We start from the raw sequence: 20442 nt of genomic DNA on the forward strand, positions 1-20442 counted from the left end.
AGAAATGTTTTTTTATTTAGTCAATATTAAACTAAAACAGAATGATTAGTTGAAAACTTTTGGAGAAGATAGATTTTTGATGAAAAAGTCTTTTTTTTTTGCCTTTTTACTTTGGTAATTTTTGTTCTTTCCAACTTTGTACCTCTATATCTCAAAAACTAAATTGAACTTTATAAAACTGTAAAAAGCAACTGCTAACTAAGTTAAAGATCTTTAAAAAAAGATCAAAGTGTAAAAGATTGCCTTATTTCCCTGTTACCTTAACTTTCTATTTATATTCTTATTTATCATAAACTAAACTATAATAATAAAATAGTCTTATTTATCACACAGACTTGTGAATGTACAAAGGTTTGTCATATTTTTTTTGATCTTTAGTCCTTCCAACCATTTTTTATGGTAGAAAAAAGTCAGAATTCCTCTTCCCTCTGAGGGTTGCCACTTTACCTGGAAAAGTTTGACAATTTAGGCAAAAAAAACCTGGGATTTGAGAAATTTTGTAAAACCTGGAACTTAAACAATTTTCACATATTTAGTAGTAAGATTTTGATTTGATCAAAAAATCTGTTATATAAATAAAAAACTTTTTGTCATTATCAAAAGTTTTTTTATTAAAAACATATTTAAAGTAGCTTTACAGTATCTTTTTAATGTTTTAATACTATTTATCACAGTTTCTTGTCTTTCACTTAGCTTTAAACTAAACATAGACCCAAAAATGCGTACTTTTAAAAACCTGGAAGAAATTAGGAAAACCTGGAAAAATTTTGAAAAAACTAGTGGCAACCGTACCTTCTGCAACAATAAACATTTTTTGAAAGTCAAGCAAGCAAGTTGTCATCACCTGTAATTCTACCTATCCCTTTAAATTTAACATTAAACTAACCAAAAAATAAAAAGTTAAATACTATTTATTTAAGTGAAAAAAAAACCCTTTGTGACACATCATTTGGCAAACACTCACAAGGTTAAAATCTCAACACTAAAAACCACTAACTATGGAAAAATAATAAAGCTCAAATCTCTAGGCAAGTGTTTGCGGACGCTGCAACAAAAACACATCAACAATTTAATTGCTTGTTCACTATTACTTTTGTTCTATACTATCAATACAAAATGTTACTATATGTGAATTAAGACGAGTATTCAAGTTTATACTTTTAAACAAAGGAATTTTTTATTGGACAACCAAAAACTTGTGTAGCTTTATGGCATAAGCCATAGGGGTTCTAACGACATTTTTTTATTTTGTTTGTTAAAAGCTTAAATTATATATTTAAGACAACTTTTATAGAACACATAAATATACTCAATTAGTAGTTTACATTCAGTCATTCTTAGTTATTCATACAAATGTTTGTAGGATAGTTTTTTATAGTCAGTTTTCCTAATTTTAAAACATTTACTAATAAGTTATCTCCTCCTACTTCAAAGGAAATTTTTGTCATATTTTCTGCATGCTTAATAATGAGTGGTAAAAATTTTTCAAAAACACAAATTAATAAAAATTTTATGCCCAAAAAAGCATTTATAAGGCTATAAGGGTTAGAAATTGTTTTTAAAAAGTACTTTTAAATATTTCTGCTAAAAGAAAGTTGCTTTTTGTTTTTGGAAATATTAATAAATTCAATTGTGATTTTAAAAACAATCTATAAATCATAAACAATGATTCCTGAAAATTTGAGTTCTGTAGCCCAAAAATAAATAAAAAAGTTATATAGTGAATTTAAAATTTTTGAATAACATAGAGAATGAAAAAAAAATCAAAAAGTATCATCTCACTATAATGACTATATCTCAAAAATTAGTTCTGAAGTTAATATTATTTAAAAAGTGGGTTCTTATAAGCTATGTTTTAATCTTTCTTATAAAAGTACATTTTAATTTTAAATAAAAACTTTATCAAACCCAATGGCCTTAAACAACTTATTATCCTAATCGTTATTTTATAAGGTTGTTCATTTTATAGAGTTTGAAAACATAATTATTTACATTATTCTTTTAGCACTGTTTTGCCTTCTTAATTAGTACCTTCATAAACCTATTGATTTCACCTACTTTAATCCCTTATATCTCAACATCACTTTACACTTAGTTACCATTAAATTGTGCTTGATAGCTAAGGTAGAACTCTATAGAATCAAATCAACTTAGGGAAAATAATTGTACCCCTCATGGTTTTAAATGCTCAATAAATTTAAACAGCGTGAAATGTCTTCTTTTTATGTTAATAGAAATTTTACTTAAAAAATCCTGTTGATATTTATAGTAAAACTAGCATCTGTTTGCTAATGTAACTAATACAATTAATTTCAATACTTTAAAATATATATATAGAAATAAATGAGTTAGAAAACAAAAGTAAAAAAAAATAATTGCTTCTTGTTTTTTAGTGTGTGTCTTTTTCAGTTGTATTAAACATTTTTAATTTAATTACAGTTACCTCTTGTGATTCTACCACTCTTGGTTACCCACTCGTTTTAAAATTCTCAAAGTATACAAAAATAATAAATTAAAAATCATTTTATAATGAAAATTGTTGCAAAACCAGCAAATTTTTTTTTTTTAATAAAAGACATAAATGTAATATAAGGTTTGCACATTTGAGGAAAACTTCATCTTGTTTATACAGCTATATAGTCTAAATGTATAGTAAAATTAATATAAATCAACGCATTTAATAATAAAACTGATCTTTTTTTTTAAATTAGATTTTATAGTTTCAATAAAAGTTGTTTAATGTTTTCAAGTTCAAAGGTATTTACTATGTGTAAATTAACATAAAATAAATCCTCTCATCTTAATTTAAGTTCATAAATAAAATTGTACATTGCATATTTATTTTATAACAATCATATAAGCTAAGCAAAGTGTTTGAGAAGTTTAAATTTTTATTTTATTTTAACTTTTTGAAATAACATACACAATGGTACAAGTATTTTGAACTAAAACAAGTAGTGACCTCACACTGTAAATAATAAGCAAAACAGAAAACATTATATTAAAATCAATTTACAATTGTACAAAGTAATATTTTAGAATGAAATGTTAAAAAACAGCCTATGCTGTAGGTATATATACTACCTCTCGCCTAGTTACACATTTTTGCTGTGAACACAATGTGTATATTCCCAAGAGGTGATTGTAATCAAATTTTGTAGTTTTATTGTAGTGCTTGATTAAATCTCATTATCTACTAATATAGTTTTGTAGTTTACTTCTAAGTAGTATTTAGCATGTAAATGATAATTTCTTTGATTTTAAGTTTTAATAAAAAAGTTAAAACTTAATAAGTTATAATAATGCTGTTATGTTTAAATAAAAATTAACATTAAATTTAAAGCTTTCATAAAAATCACTCAAAACAAAAAGTCTCTTTTTAGTGTCTGATCAGTAATCACTGTATATTTAACTAAAAAATTATATAAAACTTTCATAAACTTTTTTTAATTTTTTTAAACTGAATTAATGAGCTTACCAGTTAAAGAGTTGGAAACAGAGTTAGATAAATGTGAACTTAATAATGATAATTCTGCTATCTCTGATAAAACTCTTGTAAAACATGAAGCATTGAAAATATGTTTTAATGAAGGTGGTACTATTGAAGTTGATGGAAAAAAGCTGCTTCAAAAATCATTGTATTTTCAAGCCATAACTAATCCCGGCTTCAATGACCACGAAAACGACAACCTTGAAGTGAACTTTGATGTAAGCTTTGAAACTTTTCAACAGGTCATTAGTTACATAGAAACTAGTGATATTAAAAGAAAGAATGACAATGTACTTGAAATTTTTAAACTTGCAACATATCTGCAAATAGATTGTTTATTCAAAAAGTGTAAAGATATGTTTGTTTACAATCTTAATACTAGAACATTAGGTAACCAATTGAGATTGATAAAAAACAATCCTATTTATAAAGACTTTGAAGAAGTAGCTTTGAAGTTTAAGAAAAGTGGAAAACCATCTGTTTCTGGATTGTATATCTTTGAAAGTTATAGAGGTCGTAAAAACTTTGTTCGTTTGAAGTCTCTTGATAGTGAAGAAAGTAATTGTAAACTGGTCTCTCCAAAACATAGCAAAAGTGATTACAAACAGCAGATTGATATACAAATAGACGGATATCTTTGGAAACCACTAGGAAGATTTCACAACAGCATAATTGTTTGGAGTGGAAGTTATTTGTTTCAATACAATCTGGTAACTGGAGTTGTTGTTAAAATTTATGATATAAATTGTTTTGGATATGAAATTTGCAGTAATGACGAAAACCTTTATGTAGTTGATTTTGTTTATGATAATGAAGGATACAAAAATACAAAATTAATTGTTTTAAGCAGTAGCTTTTGTGAAGAACAGTTAAAAGTTTTTCAAGAACAAACATTTAATTCAATTGTTGTTGGTTACATTATTACCTTATTTTGTATTAATATGAAAATATACATGTTGTATAGTGTGAATGAAAGCTGTGGCGGCCTAAACATTAGTCAAGATGCAGAACTATATAACTTACGTTTATTAGTATTATGCACTAAAACATTAACTGTTTTGAACAATTTTAAAGTACAAGACATAATTAGTATTGATAAGAAAGTTTTTGATAAGAGATATTCTACATTTATTAATAACTTTTTACCTTTTTTCTATGATGAGATAAATTTAAAATTTTTTATATACACTGCTTGGAAAACACCTATTTTGGTTTTTGATATTCAAAACGAAAGTTTTTATTTCGTCAAAAACACAATGAGAGGTACTTTTAAAATTTCCAAAAATCTAAAGGCGATAGGTTCAGATTACAATAATAATATTGTTTATAAGCTAGAACTTATATGTGGTATGAAAGAAAACTATTACTTAATTACAGCTTACGAGTATGTAAATGGAAACTTTGTTGATTCTGGTTTAAAATATAAAATATGTGACAAGAATGGTCTGAGTGATTTATGCGTTTGCTTTGTCTAATATAACGTTTTTCAAGGTCATACAATTCAGTTTACCAAGCTCTTTTTTTAGGCAATAAATTTTCAATATCCATTTGTTTTTGTTTTTAATTGTAAAAGTTAAAAAAAAAGAAAATAACTGCTTCTAAAATGTGTAAAAACTTTACAAGTGTTATATGTACAATCTTTTTAACTTTTAGTTTTTGGATATTTCAATAATTTTAAGTTTCTTGTCATTATGATGTTCTATGTTTTTTTAAGAAGTATAGTTTTGGATATTAATGTTAGATAAAAATTTATCCTTTATAAAACTGTGAATTTTATATAAAGTTTTAGAATTAAATAACAGTCATAAAGGTTTTGATTTATTTATCATACATATAGCTTACTGAAGAATATAATAACTGGATAAAATAAATGACTGCTTTTAGTTACTTTTTTAAACTTGAGTGTTGGATTTTTGGTTTATTTATTTTAATTGTGAATAACATACTTTTTTTTGTCTAAACTCTTTTATACTTTAGTTTACCTATTTATCCAACATTTAGAAGCTAAATTGCCTAAATTTAATTTTATTTCATTATGTATTTCGTTTTGATCGTTTTTTTTTTAAATAGTTTGTTAAATAAAATATTAATAATACACAACTTAAATTAAAAACAAATAGATATATATTAAACTTGGGCTGTGTATATGTAAAATTGATTTAAACCTTTACCCCAAGAATTCTTCTAATTAAAAAAAAAAGTTTTTTTTGTACTATCCTATTTGATTTTTTGATCCTTGTAGTTTTCTTTTTATGATTTTCTGTGAAAATCTATTTTTAGGGAGGATATATGTTAAGCTTTTGTAAAACACTAGCTAAGTGACAGTTTTTGCCAGTCTAAATACTTAAAAACTTATAAGTTTATAGAAAAAAGTTTTGTAAGTTTGTTTTGAGTTGATTATTAAATTGTAAAATTCTTTTTAACAAGCTTTGGTTATTGTGATTCGACAATTGTGTTCAATAATTTACATTTTTACAAATAAGTTTAAGAAATTTATTTAATGTTTTTTTTTGAACTTTATTACTATTGAGTTTTAGTACTGATGTTAATTTTCTTACCAGTAATGTACTTCTCATGCATTCAGGGATTATTTGCAACGAAGGCAAGGTTATAAAGTTTAGTGTATCTGTGTTGAATTTGTAAAAACTTTTAAAAATCTCGATATCTCGATTGAGCTAGAATCAAAATAAAAAATAGAATATTAAATAGTCGTTGGCAGTTGCATGACAATTCAAGTTCTGGTAAATCAAAATTTTAAGATGTTACAAAGGGACCACGTCAAAATTGAAAAGAAAAAAAAAATACCGAAAAATTGTATTATAAAAAAGCTACGCCATTACAACTAAACTTTTAGGCTGTATCGTTGCAGTTTATAAGCTAAACAGGGCGATAAATCATAAGCGCTTATTAACAAAGGACAAGGAAAATGTTAGTATATATTGGTCTAAATCGAGGCATGTATGTCTAAAGCTGAATTTTTTGTATGAACCAAGAATTTTAGGGATGTTTGAAACAATGTAAGGATTTTTTCCTAAAACTTTGAGGTCTCCTTCTTGAATGCTTTGAACATTTTAGTTTATATTATTATTATTCAATCACTTTAGAAAGGTAATATAACTCTGCTCAATTAAAAAAACTTTAAAAAGCTTCAAATAAACGATTTAGTGATTCTAAGATTAAGTTTTTACAATGAAATATTTTATATAATCTACTAATTATTTTACTTATACCCAATTAACCAGAAGCAAACTAACTAACTTTAATTAAAACAATGAACACGCCCAATTAGTTTTTTAATATGAATATATCCATATGTAGTGATTTTGCAAGTTTATTTTGACTGAAGAGCACCGGTAGTAATACCATTGGTAAACTCTAATTTTGAAATAAAATTAGAGTTACTGAATCGTATATAATTTATATTATTGAAAAGTAGTAACTAGAATATTTAGTTTTAGAAGGAATTGACAACAAAGTATATTCATTCATATGACAAGGCTAGTCTTATTAATCATTTTCGGTGTCAATATTTTAAAAAAGTTAGATAACTTCTGACACTGTAAACAGCTATGCAAGTGATTCAAAATAACATCATAATTATCTCGTCCTTTCCTAATGCATTCTTCAAAACACTTGATGCGATGTCTTTTATAAAAAGAGTCTACGAAACAGGTATACTTGTATACAATATAGATTTAAATACTACAAAATTGCTAGCTAAACAATATAACTAAAATCTGCTTTATTTATTGTTATTTTTAAAATTTATACTAATTCAATTCAGTGTAGTTGAAAACATAATTTTGTTTGTGGTGATTAATTTCGAAAAATATAATTTATTAGCAGTTAAGTTTTTACAATTTTAGTTAAAGTAACATTTAGCAAACAACTAAATACATTTGACTCTTACATGAAAGATGTAATAAAATTGACTCAAAACAATACGAGTTATTGCTAAGTCTTTGGCTATGAAATGTTGAACTTAAAAAATTACTTTAAACATTATTAACAACTTTTATAAACTATATAAATGAGTCTACTACTTAAGAAGTTGGAAACAGAAGTTGATAGTCATGGATGTAATGATAACTCTTCTTTTGCTCATTCTAATGAAACTGATGTAAAAACTGAAGTTTTGAAAACAATTTTCAATGGTGATGCCATAAAGCTGCTTCAAAAATTTTTGTACTGTCAATCAATAACTAGTCCCAGCTTCAACGACCATAAAAAAACAACCTTTAAGTCAACTTTGATGCTAGCTTTGAGATTTTTCAACAGGTCATTAATTGCATAAAAACAGACGTTATTAAAAGAAAGAACGACAAGGTACTTGAAATTTTTGAACTTGCCACCTATCTGCAAATAGATTGTTTAGTCAAAAAGTGTAAAGATATTTTTATTAATAATCTTAATACTAGAACATTGGATAAACAACTGAGTTTGATTAAAAACAATCCATTGTTCACTGACTTTGAAGAAGAAGCTTTAAAATTTAAGAAGAATGGAAAACAATCTGTTTTTTGACTTATATTTTAAAAAGTCATAAAAATGGCAAAATCTTTATACGCATGAAATCTTCTGTGAATGAAGATTGTAAATTCGTTTCTCCGATGTACAGTGAAGGTGACTATAGACAGCAAATCTATGTAATGCAAATGGTAAGGTATTCTGAAATAGCGGGACAATTTTGCAACAGTTGAATAGTTTGAAGTGACTATGAGCATTTATATCAGTACAGCCTGATAACTGGTCCTATGTTTGATCTCCTAGTACATAGAATCCAAGAAGTTTGCTGGGATCATGAAAACATTTTCGCAATTGGTTTATTAGGAGATTAAATTCAAAAAATTTTCTCAGGTTTAAAATTATCTGTTTCGAGCAGTTATAATTGTGATGAACAATTAAAAGTTGTTAAAACAAAGGTGTTTAAATCAAAGTAGTTGACTTTATAAGCTAATTATGTTGCAATGATAAGGTTTATATTGTGTACAGTTTAAATTAAAACCTTTGCTCAGACAATAGATTTGATACAGAACTGAGTTATGTACTTTTACTAATATTATCTACTAAACTATAGACTGTTTAAAAAATTTAAAAGTAAAAGACATACTTTATGCTGAAGAAAAACTAAAGAAATATTTATGTTCTGAAGGATTTAAAACTACTTTCCACGACAAGAAAAATCACAACGCTTTTACAAACACTGGATGTGAAACACCTATCTTTGTGTTTGATATTCAAAAAGAAAACTTTTATTCTGTTGAGAATAGAATGAAGGAGTCTTCCAACGATTTTGAATGGCCTAGAAAATTATTTACAGATTACAATTACAATATTGTTTATAAGCTACAGAAAGTACCTATCTTTCATAAGAGCTTTCAAAAGATTGTTAAAAATTACGTAATTGCAGCTTATGAACACGTCAATAAAAAGTTTATTTATACCGTTTATGAATTTAAATTAGATAGCTTAAATGGTTTAAGAGATTTAACCATTTTCTAAGTCTAAAATTATTACTACTCAAAATTAGTATTTTAGTTCGCAAAGTTTTTATTATAAACACATAATGTACAGTGTTATTTTAAAAGAACTATATTTTTTTTAATGTTTTTCTTAACAATAAGTACAAACTTAGTTTATTAATATTGTAAAGTTAGTTTTTAATTTTCAGATTTAGGGTTTTTATGTATGAAAAGAGTTTAGTAATTTTGAAATGGTTTCAAATAACAGGGGTTTATTTCATTGTACTTTGTAAACTTAAATAAACATTTTAGGTAAAAATTTATTCTACTTAATCTAAATGTTTCACTTACAACAATTTTAAAGTTAAGGTAATAGTATGTGATAAAAATTTATATTTTGTTGCTTAGTTTACTAAACTCTAATTTCTACTGTAAAATAATATTAATTCAATTTATTAAAATTTGAAATTAAAGTCTTGATTAGCTTTTTTTAACAGACTTTCTGCTTATCTTTCAATTTAAAGTACTCAGTTATTACTCTGAAATTTTATTTAGCTTTAAATAAGTATTTTTATTTCAATGTAAATAACATTTTTTTTAGGTATAAATAGAACGACACTCTCTTATATTTATCTGTCAGCAAAATTTAGTAGAAGCTAAACATAGCAATATAAATATTTTTCCCTTAAAACAACAAAATCTTACATAATTAAGTGATCAATGAGAGTAATAAATGGTCAATGTAAGTCGAGCGTTTAATCAAACTAAAATACATTAAAAAAACTTTTTTATAATTATAACTAACCATAGACACTTTATCATCAAGTTATTTTTGTTTGCAGAATTATTTTTAATATTGAAATAGCTTTAACTTAAAAAGGTCAAAAACATTATTACAATGGCTAATAATTTTAAATTTAGATACTAGATGTATTTAGCACAATATTTAGTATTTATTGTGAATTTGTTTATGAAGGGTCTTTCAACAGTATTTGTGATTGCTTTTGTCTTGTTTAATTTTTTTTAATACTCAACACACGCTTACGAAACATTCTTTGATTCTAGTTTTGAAATGTATGGAAGTCTGTCCGATGTAGCTTCTTTCGCAGAAGCAACTAAATTTTCATGTTTTACAACTTTTATTTGAAATGGGTATCGGACCTTCCGGTTCTATTTTTTTATATTAGTTTCGACACAACTATATGTCTTTGGTTTACTTGATTATACGTTGACTTCGATAAACTTTATAAACTTTTATTTTGTTCTGAATTACAAATTATATATTTATAATTAGTTGAGGTAATCAATGTTTTTAATATCTTCATAAAGTATTTAAAACTGATAAATACTTATTTCACTCAAGACTGATAATTTTTATCTTTTCTTTTTGTTTAGTTTGGTGCTCTACCACAGTTGTTAAGTGTGTTATAGTTTTTAACAAAAATGCTTGATTAAATGTTTTAGTTTGTTTAGTTTAATCATGTTCTTTAACTATCTATCATTTTAAAAGGATATCTCTTCTAGTCCTGTTAAAATACACAATGTTCAAAATAAAGGTATATGGTAAACTCGTAAATCTATAAAATGCAACGGGAACTAATGTCTATAAAAGATACATATTACGTTAAACTATATAAATACAGAACCGCATAAGTTTGTATAACTTCGTATGCCCGGTTTATCGGGGGCCGCTCAGTTTCAACCCGTGATCATTTCCCACCAGATCAAGTCCGAAAACCGTTAACCGCCAAGGGTTAGGCTTAGGGGTTGCAGTGACAGTAAAAAGTATATAAATAAATATTTAAAAAAAATTAAAAACATAGAAAGACAGTAAATTTTGATGGGAATAATTGCTGATAAGAATTGTTACAACCAGCTACAACCATTGGGTTTTAGCTCAAAATTTTTGTTCGTTTAACAAGTTGTTAATAACGTTACAATCAAACGCACAAAGCATAATGTTGTTTATCAAGTTATAAATAACCATGCTACTCTACACTAGGGTTTCTTAAATGGGCTATATCGCCATTTTTAGGAAACTTTAACAGGGCACTAATGAATAAGTAGTAATTAAGCACAAGAGAGGGCTGGTTTAAGGGGAAAATTAACATTTTTCGATTATGTTATTAAAACTAACATTCAGTTCTAATTTTTCTTCTGGTGGACAATAAAAAATAAACAAGTTTTTTTTTTTTTAATTTACCTAATATCAAGCAATCAATCAATAACTTTGAAATGTTAGAATTATATTCTCAAAAAATATTATAAAAGTATAAATTTTAATGATAAAGGTTTCTTCTATCAGCTAATTGGAATCTGAAACGGATATTAGTATTTTAATTATTTTAAGTTTGTTAGATAAACTCAAATCTGTTCTATGTTTAAAGTTTTGTTGCTGTCAATATGTTCAAAGTAAAAGTTTTGTTAATTTTTTAATAGAAAAAAAGATTTTTTTCTATAAAAATTGCCACACATTCTTGCTGTTATTCTTACGAGGAAACCTAATATTTAAACTTCTATGCATAAAAACTTATTTTCCGTGAACAACATATGATTTTAACAAATCAAAACAGGTCTATATTTTGCTTTAAGTTTGTTTTAATTCTAGTTCATTTTAGTAAGGTATTCAATTAGTGAATTCCTTTCGACTATGCTTAAGTTTTTTTTTCTATAAAATAAAAAGTAAAAGTTATTATGAAATAGATATACAACATGTTACTTAATTGTAAGCTTAGACTTTGATAACTGAAGGTATGATATTTTAAAATAAAACTTTAACTAAACTTCAATAAAATAGCCCTATTTAAGAGTTATGAATGGAAACGTTTAAAAAGCAAACTAAAGTTATTAACATTTTTTATATAGGACACATAATGGTTGCAATAAAATGTTTGGTAGAATCAAAATGCAAACGAGAACATTTTTAAATCACTTTAAAACTTTTTCTCTATATAAACTCTACAACCATTTTCAAAAATTAACCACAATAAACAGTTACACACAAAAGTGGTCTTGGCATTAAGTATTCAAAATATTATTTGTATAGATACATGCATATTTCGTAAACAATAAAATTAAAATCTAGACCGTCGAGCAGACAAATTTAATCAAAATAAAAAACTAACAATGTTAAAGCTGTTTCGTATTTTATTCTCGTAAATAAACAGCAAAAATATAGTTTTAAAATATATCAAAACATAAATCTAAATTTATACATTAACATATTTACGTCCTAAAAACGAGACGCTAATAGGTTCGGAAGCATCCTAATACTAGAAAATACTTAAAACATTTGTACTTTATTGTCACAGCCAAATACTTTGAATAAAAAGTTTTATAAACGAGTTTGCTACACAAGAACGCTTTTGAATTAAGCCGATTAAAAAGGTTTAGAACTTATATGCTTAAAATAAACACAATTACAAAAAAAAATGAAAAACTTTTTTTTATAACAAGCTTGCTACACAACATTATTCAGAATTAATCGGAACCTTGAAACTAATAACATATTTGCGACCAACTGAAACAAAATAACAAAACTGGCCACTATTTTTTTTTCATAATATCTAATATAAGTTTCAAAACAACCTTTAAAAGCAGAAACGGGTCAAAATTGCACGAAGACAAAATTTCACGAAGACAAGTTTTAACAAGAGGACAAAATTGCACGAAGAAAACTTCGTGCAAAAGTGTCTTCGTGCAATTTTATCCCCTCGTGCAATTTTGTATGCTCTTGTAAATTTGACAGCTTCTCATTAAAAGCGCGTACTTTTTTTTTTGCTCTTCAACATAAACTCTAGAATATCTAGTGTAAGTTTTAAATAATGACCTCATGGCCTCTTTGCTGCTCATGGGCTCCTAAACTTTTTTAATGGCCCTCAAGGAAGTCATTTGGCCCAGTTTGGGAAACCCTGATCTGTTCATTAAAACCTAAAACTTTATAGCCGCTAGATCAGCGATTCTTAAACTTTTTTTCATTTTTCACCCCTTTTTGGAAGATTATTACCAAATTTACCCCCAACTTACAACATAATTTTTTATTTGGAGGAAAAAAACAAGATTTTTTGAACTTTAAGCTTTATAAAAATTAAATAGTGTATTTAACTTTAAATAAATTACAGTTAAAAACTTACTAATAAACTACAAATACAGTTAACAAACATTAGCTTACATAACATGTAATAAAGAAAATTACCCCTAGGGGTAAATTGACCCCAGTTTAAGAATCGCTTCGCTAGAAATTATAAAAAAAAAGCTTTTTTTCCCAGCTTTAATAGTTTATCTAACTGATAGTAATTTAACAATTTCTACATAGTTTTTCTTACTCAAGCTACCCAATGTATTTATCAACTTATCATAACGAAAATTTATACCGTCATACATGCTTATAAGTTGTATAAGTGCTTATGCCGCTAATTTTTTTTATGTTAAAAAACATACATGTTTAATTTATATCTTTTTCTAAGTTAATTTTATTTCTAAGTATCTGTCGTCTTTAGCTGATTTATATACTTTAATCAGATTAATTTTATTAATATTAACTAATAGTTTCGTTCTCAAATTTAACTGAATAATTGTACGTTAAAGATTTCACTCCAAGGTAATTTTTACTACCAAGTTATATATTTAAAAGTTATTTAGAATTTTTGCCGGAGACAATTTAGCTTATCACTTTTTATAACAGTTTCAAATTTTAGAATACGCACTTTTAGGACTATTTTATCAAATTATATGCCTGATGAAGTTGACACATACTAAATCTAATAATACTTTTTCATAGTTAATAATGAGTAATGATTGTTAAAGGATACCAACTTATAATTATAAATAGTATTAGTATAAATATAATTAGTATTACGCACAAGTACAACTGTTTAATATTAAGTTTTTAATAACATAAAAAATATATCCAATTGTGCAAAGTTTGATTAGTGCCTACTTGAAATAGCCGCAAAGTTTCATATCCATTCAACAACTCAGTAGATAAATTAATACAAGTTTGTGAATTTTTCTAATAAAAATTTTCAATACAGTTTAGATTATGAATGCGATTATATAGTAAATTGTAAATTTATCATTGTTAAATCATTTTGATGGTAAAACTACACGAGCGTCACACTTTAAAACAAATTTTTGAACGTTTATTCAGTATTTAGTGTTGAGAAGTGTTTATTTTTGGCAACAATTCTATTATAAAGCGTAGTTGCCAGATTTCCAGAATCTAAAATTTTGAATACAGAATGAACGCTTGTTTGAACTGTGTAACCTTATTTAATTAATTAGAATTCATGGTAATTTTTTCAAAAAAAAAAAACTGGCAACTATACTGAAAAGATTTAAAAAAATTTCAAAATAAAAATATGTGGTTGTCCATAATTGAACATCAATTTTATTATTATGGTAAACTTATTAATAATAATAAATTCAAACCTTGAAACATATATAAAAGCTTTTAATTAATTTTTTTATAAATAGAGGTTGTTCTTTACATTACACTATTTTAAAAAATATTTTCTTTTGTAATTGTGGTTATTTTTTGGTTAATTGAAACTTTTCAAATAACTTCAGCAGAATTTGTTATCTTATAACTTCTATCAATAAATAACTTTCATAAAGAGAATTCAAATCTAAATAAACCAATTTTAAACTACAGCCGCTAGTGAAGAAAATTAAATAAGGTCATTTTATTTTGAATTCAATTTTTATTCAAATGAAATTGCTAAAATTGATTATGTTGCAACTAAACAGTTGAAAAAGCTTTAAGTTCCTACAAAATTTTCAGATAATATGTAAACAAATAACTGATAATTAAGCATAGCAACAAAACATCTGTTATTAATTTTATTACTACACATCTTATTTTATCTCAATTGTACGTTACATCGCCTAGTAAGTGTACAAAAACATATTAAACTATTTTGAAACTTATATTCATCTCATCATAAACAGCATTTAAAAATTTCAAACATTTACTACAAAAGCTTAACTATTTTTCTCAAAATTTAAATAAAAATTAAGGATCAAATCCTAATCTAAAAATTAATGCTGTCTATTATTTTTTGCTATAATAAAACTAAACATATTTTATACACAGTTATATTATGAAACTAGTAAAATATATCTGTTATAAATATTTATACTATTAAAAAAACTTACCAGCGAACTATTTATTAAAGAAAAGGTCAAAACAAAATAATGTACATAATGAGAAACTATTAATGAAATTAAAATTGCTTGTGACAACAAATAATTAAAAATCTAACTTGAAATAAAAATGTTTAAACACAAAAATGTCAAAAAATTACGTTATTTACTAAATTCGAAAAACATAATTCCAGTGTAAAAAAAATAAAATTAATCACTTAAAAATTGGAATATAAGCTAAAAGTCTGTTGTTAAAAAAATTAATACTTTCTCACCGATTTTATATCCTAAAGTAAAACTAAAAGTATAACAAACTAAAAATCTCAAATATAAAACCTTATCATATACTAATTGCTTAAACTTAAAAAAAAGTATTTGAAGCGATTACATAAAACAGTAAAATGTTTACCTATTATTTTTCAAAACTTTATTTCTTCACAAAATACTGTTAAATATTGTAATAACCAGTTAAAAAAGACAATCTCAAAAGTGTTTAACTCAAACATAAAACAAATAAACTGAAAACATTTTACACACTAAAAAGAAACTAAACACTGCACATAAAGTGTTTACAAAATAACTTGCAAACTAAAACATCTAATCTTAAATATTAATAAATTTTATACAATAAAAATGCTTAAATCTCTTAGACCATTCAAGGTATCTAAAAAACACTCATAACCTGTACAAATAAACTTTTCATTGTCGTATTTATAAACTGAAACTATGTAATTTTTTTTCAAACTCAGAGGGAGGTTTCGAACTCCAACTACCTTATAAACCTTATTGCAATTGTCATCTGTAAAAAAATATTCTGGCCATTCAGCATCGTTTGAAGATGCAAACAACGTGTTTTCAACAAAATAAAAGTTTTCTTTTTGAATATCAAAGACCATGATAGGTGTATCACATCCAGCGTAAAGAAAAACTTTGTGATTTTTCTTGTCATGGTAAATAGTTTTAAGTCCTTCAAAATCTTTAGAATATAAACCTTCCTTTAGCTTTTCTTCAACATAAAGTATGTCATTCATTTTTAATTTGTTTACAACAGTCAATGTTTTGGCACATAATATAAGTAAACGCACAAAACTCAGTTCTTTGTCTAAGCTTCTGCCTGGCTTACACGGGTTTTTAGTTACAGTGTACATGGCGTAAACCTTTTCATTGGAACAGAATACGCTAGTTAAGACCACAACTTTAATGGATTTAAATTCTTTTGTTCTAATAATTTTTAGTTGTTCATCGCAATTTCCACTGCTTAAAACAGATACTTCTAATTTTAAACCATAGTAATTTTCTCCAACCCAATGGTCAAATGAACTAACTGCATACACGTTTTCATCATTCCAGCAAACTTTGTTGATTTCATATATTTGAAGATCAGCAGTAACGCCAGTTATCAGGTTGTACTGATACAAGAAAGAGTTCAAAACTGAAATTATCAAACTGTTGTTAAACCGCCCTACTATATTAGGTTTAAATCCAAATCGCATCACATCAATTTGCTGTCTGTAATCACCTTCATAATGTAATGGGGACAGCATACAATCACTTTCCTCATTTGTAGGAGATTTCAAATGCATAAAGGCTTTACCATCTTTAAATTTCTCTAAAATGTAAAGCCCAGAAACAGATGGCTTTCCACTTTTCTCGAATTTCAAAGCTACTTCTTTGAAGTCTTTGAGCAGCGGATTGTTTCTAATCCTGTTCAATTGGTTATCCAATGTTCTAGTATTAAGATTGTAAACAAACATACTTTTACACTTTTTGATTAAACAATCTATTTGCAGATAGGTTGCAAGTTCGAAAATTTCAAGTACATTGTCGTTCTTCCTTTTAACAACATCAGTTTCTATGTAACTAATGACCTGATGAAAAGTTTCAAAGCTTGCCTCAAAATTTACTTCAAGTTTATCTTTTTCATGATCATTGAAGCTAGGATTAATTATTGCTTGAAAGTACATTGATTTCTGAAGCAGTTTCTTTCTATTCACTTCAATTACATCACCACCATTAAAACATACTTTTAATGATTCAGTTTTTTGATTAATTTTTTCTGATCGAGTTGTATCAATGGTTTTGTCTATATCTAAACAATGTTTATTGAACTCTGGTATACTCATTTTTAATCAAATACAGCTAAAACAATATTAGAATTTTCAAATTGATTTCTAATAGTTAAGTATTTAATGATGAAAATGACTAAGAAAACATTATTGTTTTGTTTATAATACAGCTATCAATTAACATTAAAGAAGTTTATTTATCAATTCTTTTCAACTATTACGTTTCTTAATATTTTATAAAAATAATCAATTGTATGCTATAAAGTTAACTGTTAAAGTTTACTAATACTACATAAGACTTTATCAAGTTAAAAAACACAACTACAAGTTTGTTCAATTGGAAAGTCTTAATATAAACTTTCAACAAAAAATTTATGACATTTTTTATTTTAAACTAATATTTCAACCACAAATTATTTAATTAATTAATTATTAAACAAAATAATTAAAAGATTCTAATGTTTTCTTGAAATATTATAAGGTGCTTCTTTATTCAATCAAAAGTTTTATGTTTAAAAAAATATGTTGTACTTTTTAAACTTATCAAACATTTGATGCTGTGGTTGATACAACTTGTTAATTTGAAATAATTTTATTTGGTAAAATTTGTCTTAGCTACCAGACAAAATTAAATGATAAATACTATTTAAAGTAACTTTAAGTAAACAAGGTGGGTATCAGAATGGCACAGCACAATGAGTCACTTTTGCACGGAGCCTTATTTTTGCAAGAACTAATGCTTTTAAATAAAATGTTTTATTTATGAAACTTTTTACTTAAGTGATAAAAAATAAATGATAATACTCTAAATTTTAATGATTTTCAAGCTTGAATAACTTTTTTTTGTCAACTAGTTTTTTAAGGAATCCTTAATTTTATATTTTCTAGTACTTAGTAGATGTATTAGTTTCAAACCTAGAAATATTTTAGTTTGTTACTTAACAATCATATATATTTTAAGCTTAATAAATTGTACAATAAGATAGAATAGAAAACAACTAATCAACATAATAATATAGTTTCCTTAAATTAAAAGAAAGCTGAGATTTTTCAAAATTTGTGGAAAAAAAAATCAAGAATAATAAGTAGCAAAAATGTTTAAAAACAAATTAAAATCTGTTTTTAGAGACTTTTAGTGCATTATTTACTGATTTCATGTATATGTTTTTTAAATGTTATACCATATGGTAATATAATAATCCTAATATTCTATACTTCATTTTCATTATATTTAGTCTAGAAGTTTTAGTAAAACTTAGAAAAGTTTTTAAGTTTTAAACCTATTTAATTAAGTTAAACCTTGAAAACTTAATTAGGTCAACCAAAAAACTTGAAAACTTTATACTATTTTTTTGAATTGAGTTTCAACCAACATAAACTTGTTTTAGATTAAATTTTACTTAGTACTACATTTGAAAGTTATTAAAATACTTCAAAATAAATTTGTAAATTAAGTTTGAACTTGTTATAAATTTAATAAGTGTTTACTTTTAATTTTCAATTAAGTTCTAAACAAGTGTTCTATATATTAAGCAGTTCTAAATATTTATCTTAAAAATTGTGTTATCGAAAAACTTCAAATGAAAGTTTAAAAAGGTTTGGTCTGTGCAAAATGCTGCTAAGTCAAAAAAAAAATTAAAACAATTAAATAAAAAATAGAGAAGAGAAAGAAATAATACAAAAGCTCCATGCAAAAGAATTCACTGTCGTGCTACAGGAAAGTGAGCTGTACTATTTTGACCTGCTCCCCAATAAATATCAAAGTCCATGAGTTCATTAGGTTCCGTATGAAGATACTAACTCAGGGGTTGGCAGGTCAAAAAGGAACATTTTTTATGTGCTTTAAAAAATATATTTAAAGACAATTTTTTGGAACAAAAAAATTTGGGCAATAGAATATGCTTTTAATATAACACTAAAATTTTATTTTTGTGTTTTCGAAAATATTAGTATATTAAACTAGTTGAACAAAAATTTCAATGTGGCCCCTGTACTAACTAAAAAGGCAAAAAAAATCTAATTTATCAATCATCTATTTGTATCATAAATATCTACTAAACTTTATTGATGGCTCAAAACATCTCAGCTTTGTTGATGATGGGCAAAGGAGTACTCATTAAATTGTCTGACAGCTTTGGAACAATTGTTTTGAACATTTTCTACTACAAATTTACAAAATATTGAGTAGGAAAAAATGCATTAGGTGATAACTTAAAATTTCATCAACCATTAAAAGGATGTTTTATATATAATTTTACTTTGGCTATTATATAAAATTTTAGAGCATCAACTATAAGTCAGTTTTAGATTACTAAGATTTTAAATAACTTGTGGGATAGCAACTTTTGTTCAATCATTTACATGACCGTTATAAATATTTGATACAAACATGAAATACAATTATTTCAAAGGTAATTGTTTATAAAATTTAAGAAATTCTTCAACATCTGCATACTATTTTTTGAGCTAGAGAACTGCAACTTTTAGGATAAATTTCTTATACAATATAAAAACATATCAAACTAAGAAATATTAAAAAACTAAAATTTCGGACAACCATAAAAAATGTAGTCTTTTATTTATTATCATTGAGTTTTTTTTCAAACGAATTTAATTTAAATTAAAGTTTTTTTATGTATGTATAAATAATTAAATAGAACAATTAAAAAACACTGCGGAAACCATATGGCCCAAGGAAACGCATTAAAAAAACAAGTAGATATTTATAAATACCTACTACTCACGTTATTACTGTAAAAATATAGAGATAATTGTCAACTAACATAGAAGGATGTAGTAACTCAGTATTTTATTTCAATTTTGAGAAAACTGGATATGAAAAGTTTTCCATCAAAATATTTAAACATTTTTTTTTACAAAACTGGCTGTACTACATATTTTTTGTGTTGTATAAACAACAATCAAAGATCTTTAATTTTACAGGGAGAGCAAATATACTATTCATAATTTTTAAATTTTATTAGCAACTTATTAAAAAAAATATTATTCTAATATTTTGTTGTGTTTCACTTAACGAGGACTGAAAAGAAAACTTTAGTGCTTAAACTGAAGTTCTGAGAAAAATTACTTGAAAGCCATGGAATATGGGTATTACTCAAGATGTTAAGACACTTGTGAATAAACAAAAATAATACTTGATAAAAAAATATAAACTGAAGTAAAAACTTTACTTAAAAAACTGTGTTTGGCTGATATCAAAAATTAGCAATCATTTAAAACGATCAACAACTAAAATACATTTAGAAAGTTAAGATTTTAA

The 20442-nt window shown here is 25.2% G+C and overlaps 1 protein-coding gene across 1 annotated transcript in view; it reads right to left on the reverse strand.

The window, feature by feature from the left end:
• LOC145833110 (cubilin-like) overlaps positions 1 to 17219 on the reverse strand; it is an 81446-nt gene extending 64227 nt beyond the window's left edge. Inside the window, exon 1 of the mRNA XM_082940311.1 lies at positions 15842 to 17219. Within this exon, the coding sequence (XP_082796437.1) occupies positions 15842 to 17219 (1378 nt within the window). The remainder of the gene's footprint in view (positions 1 to 15841) is intronic.
• Between the last annotated feature and the right edge of the window lie 3223 nt (positions 17220 to 20442).

The sequence above is a fragment of the Thalia democratica genome, chromosome 4 (genome assembly GCF_965202585.1).
Source record: "Thalia democratica chromosome 4, ktThaDemo2.hap1.1, whole genome shotgun sequence".
Classification (NCBI taxonomy): Eukaryota; Metazoa; Chordata; class Thaliacea; order Salpida; family Salpidae; genus Thalia; species Thalia democratica.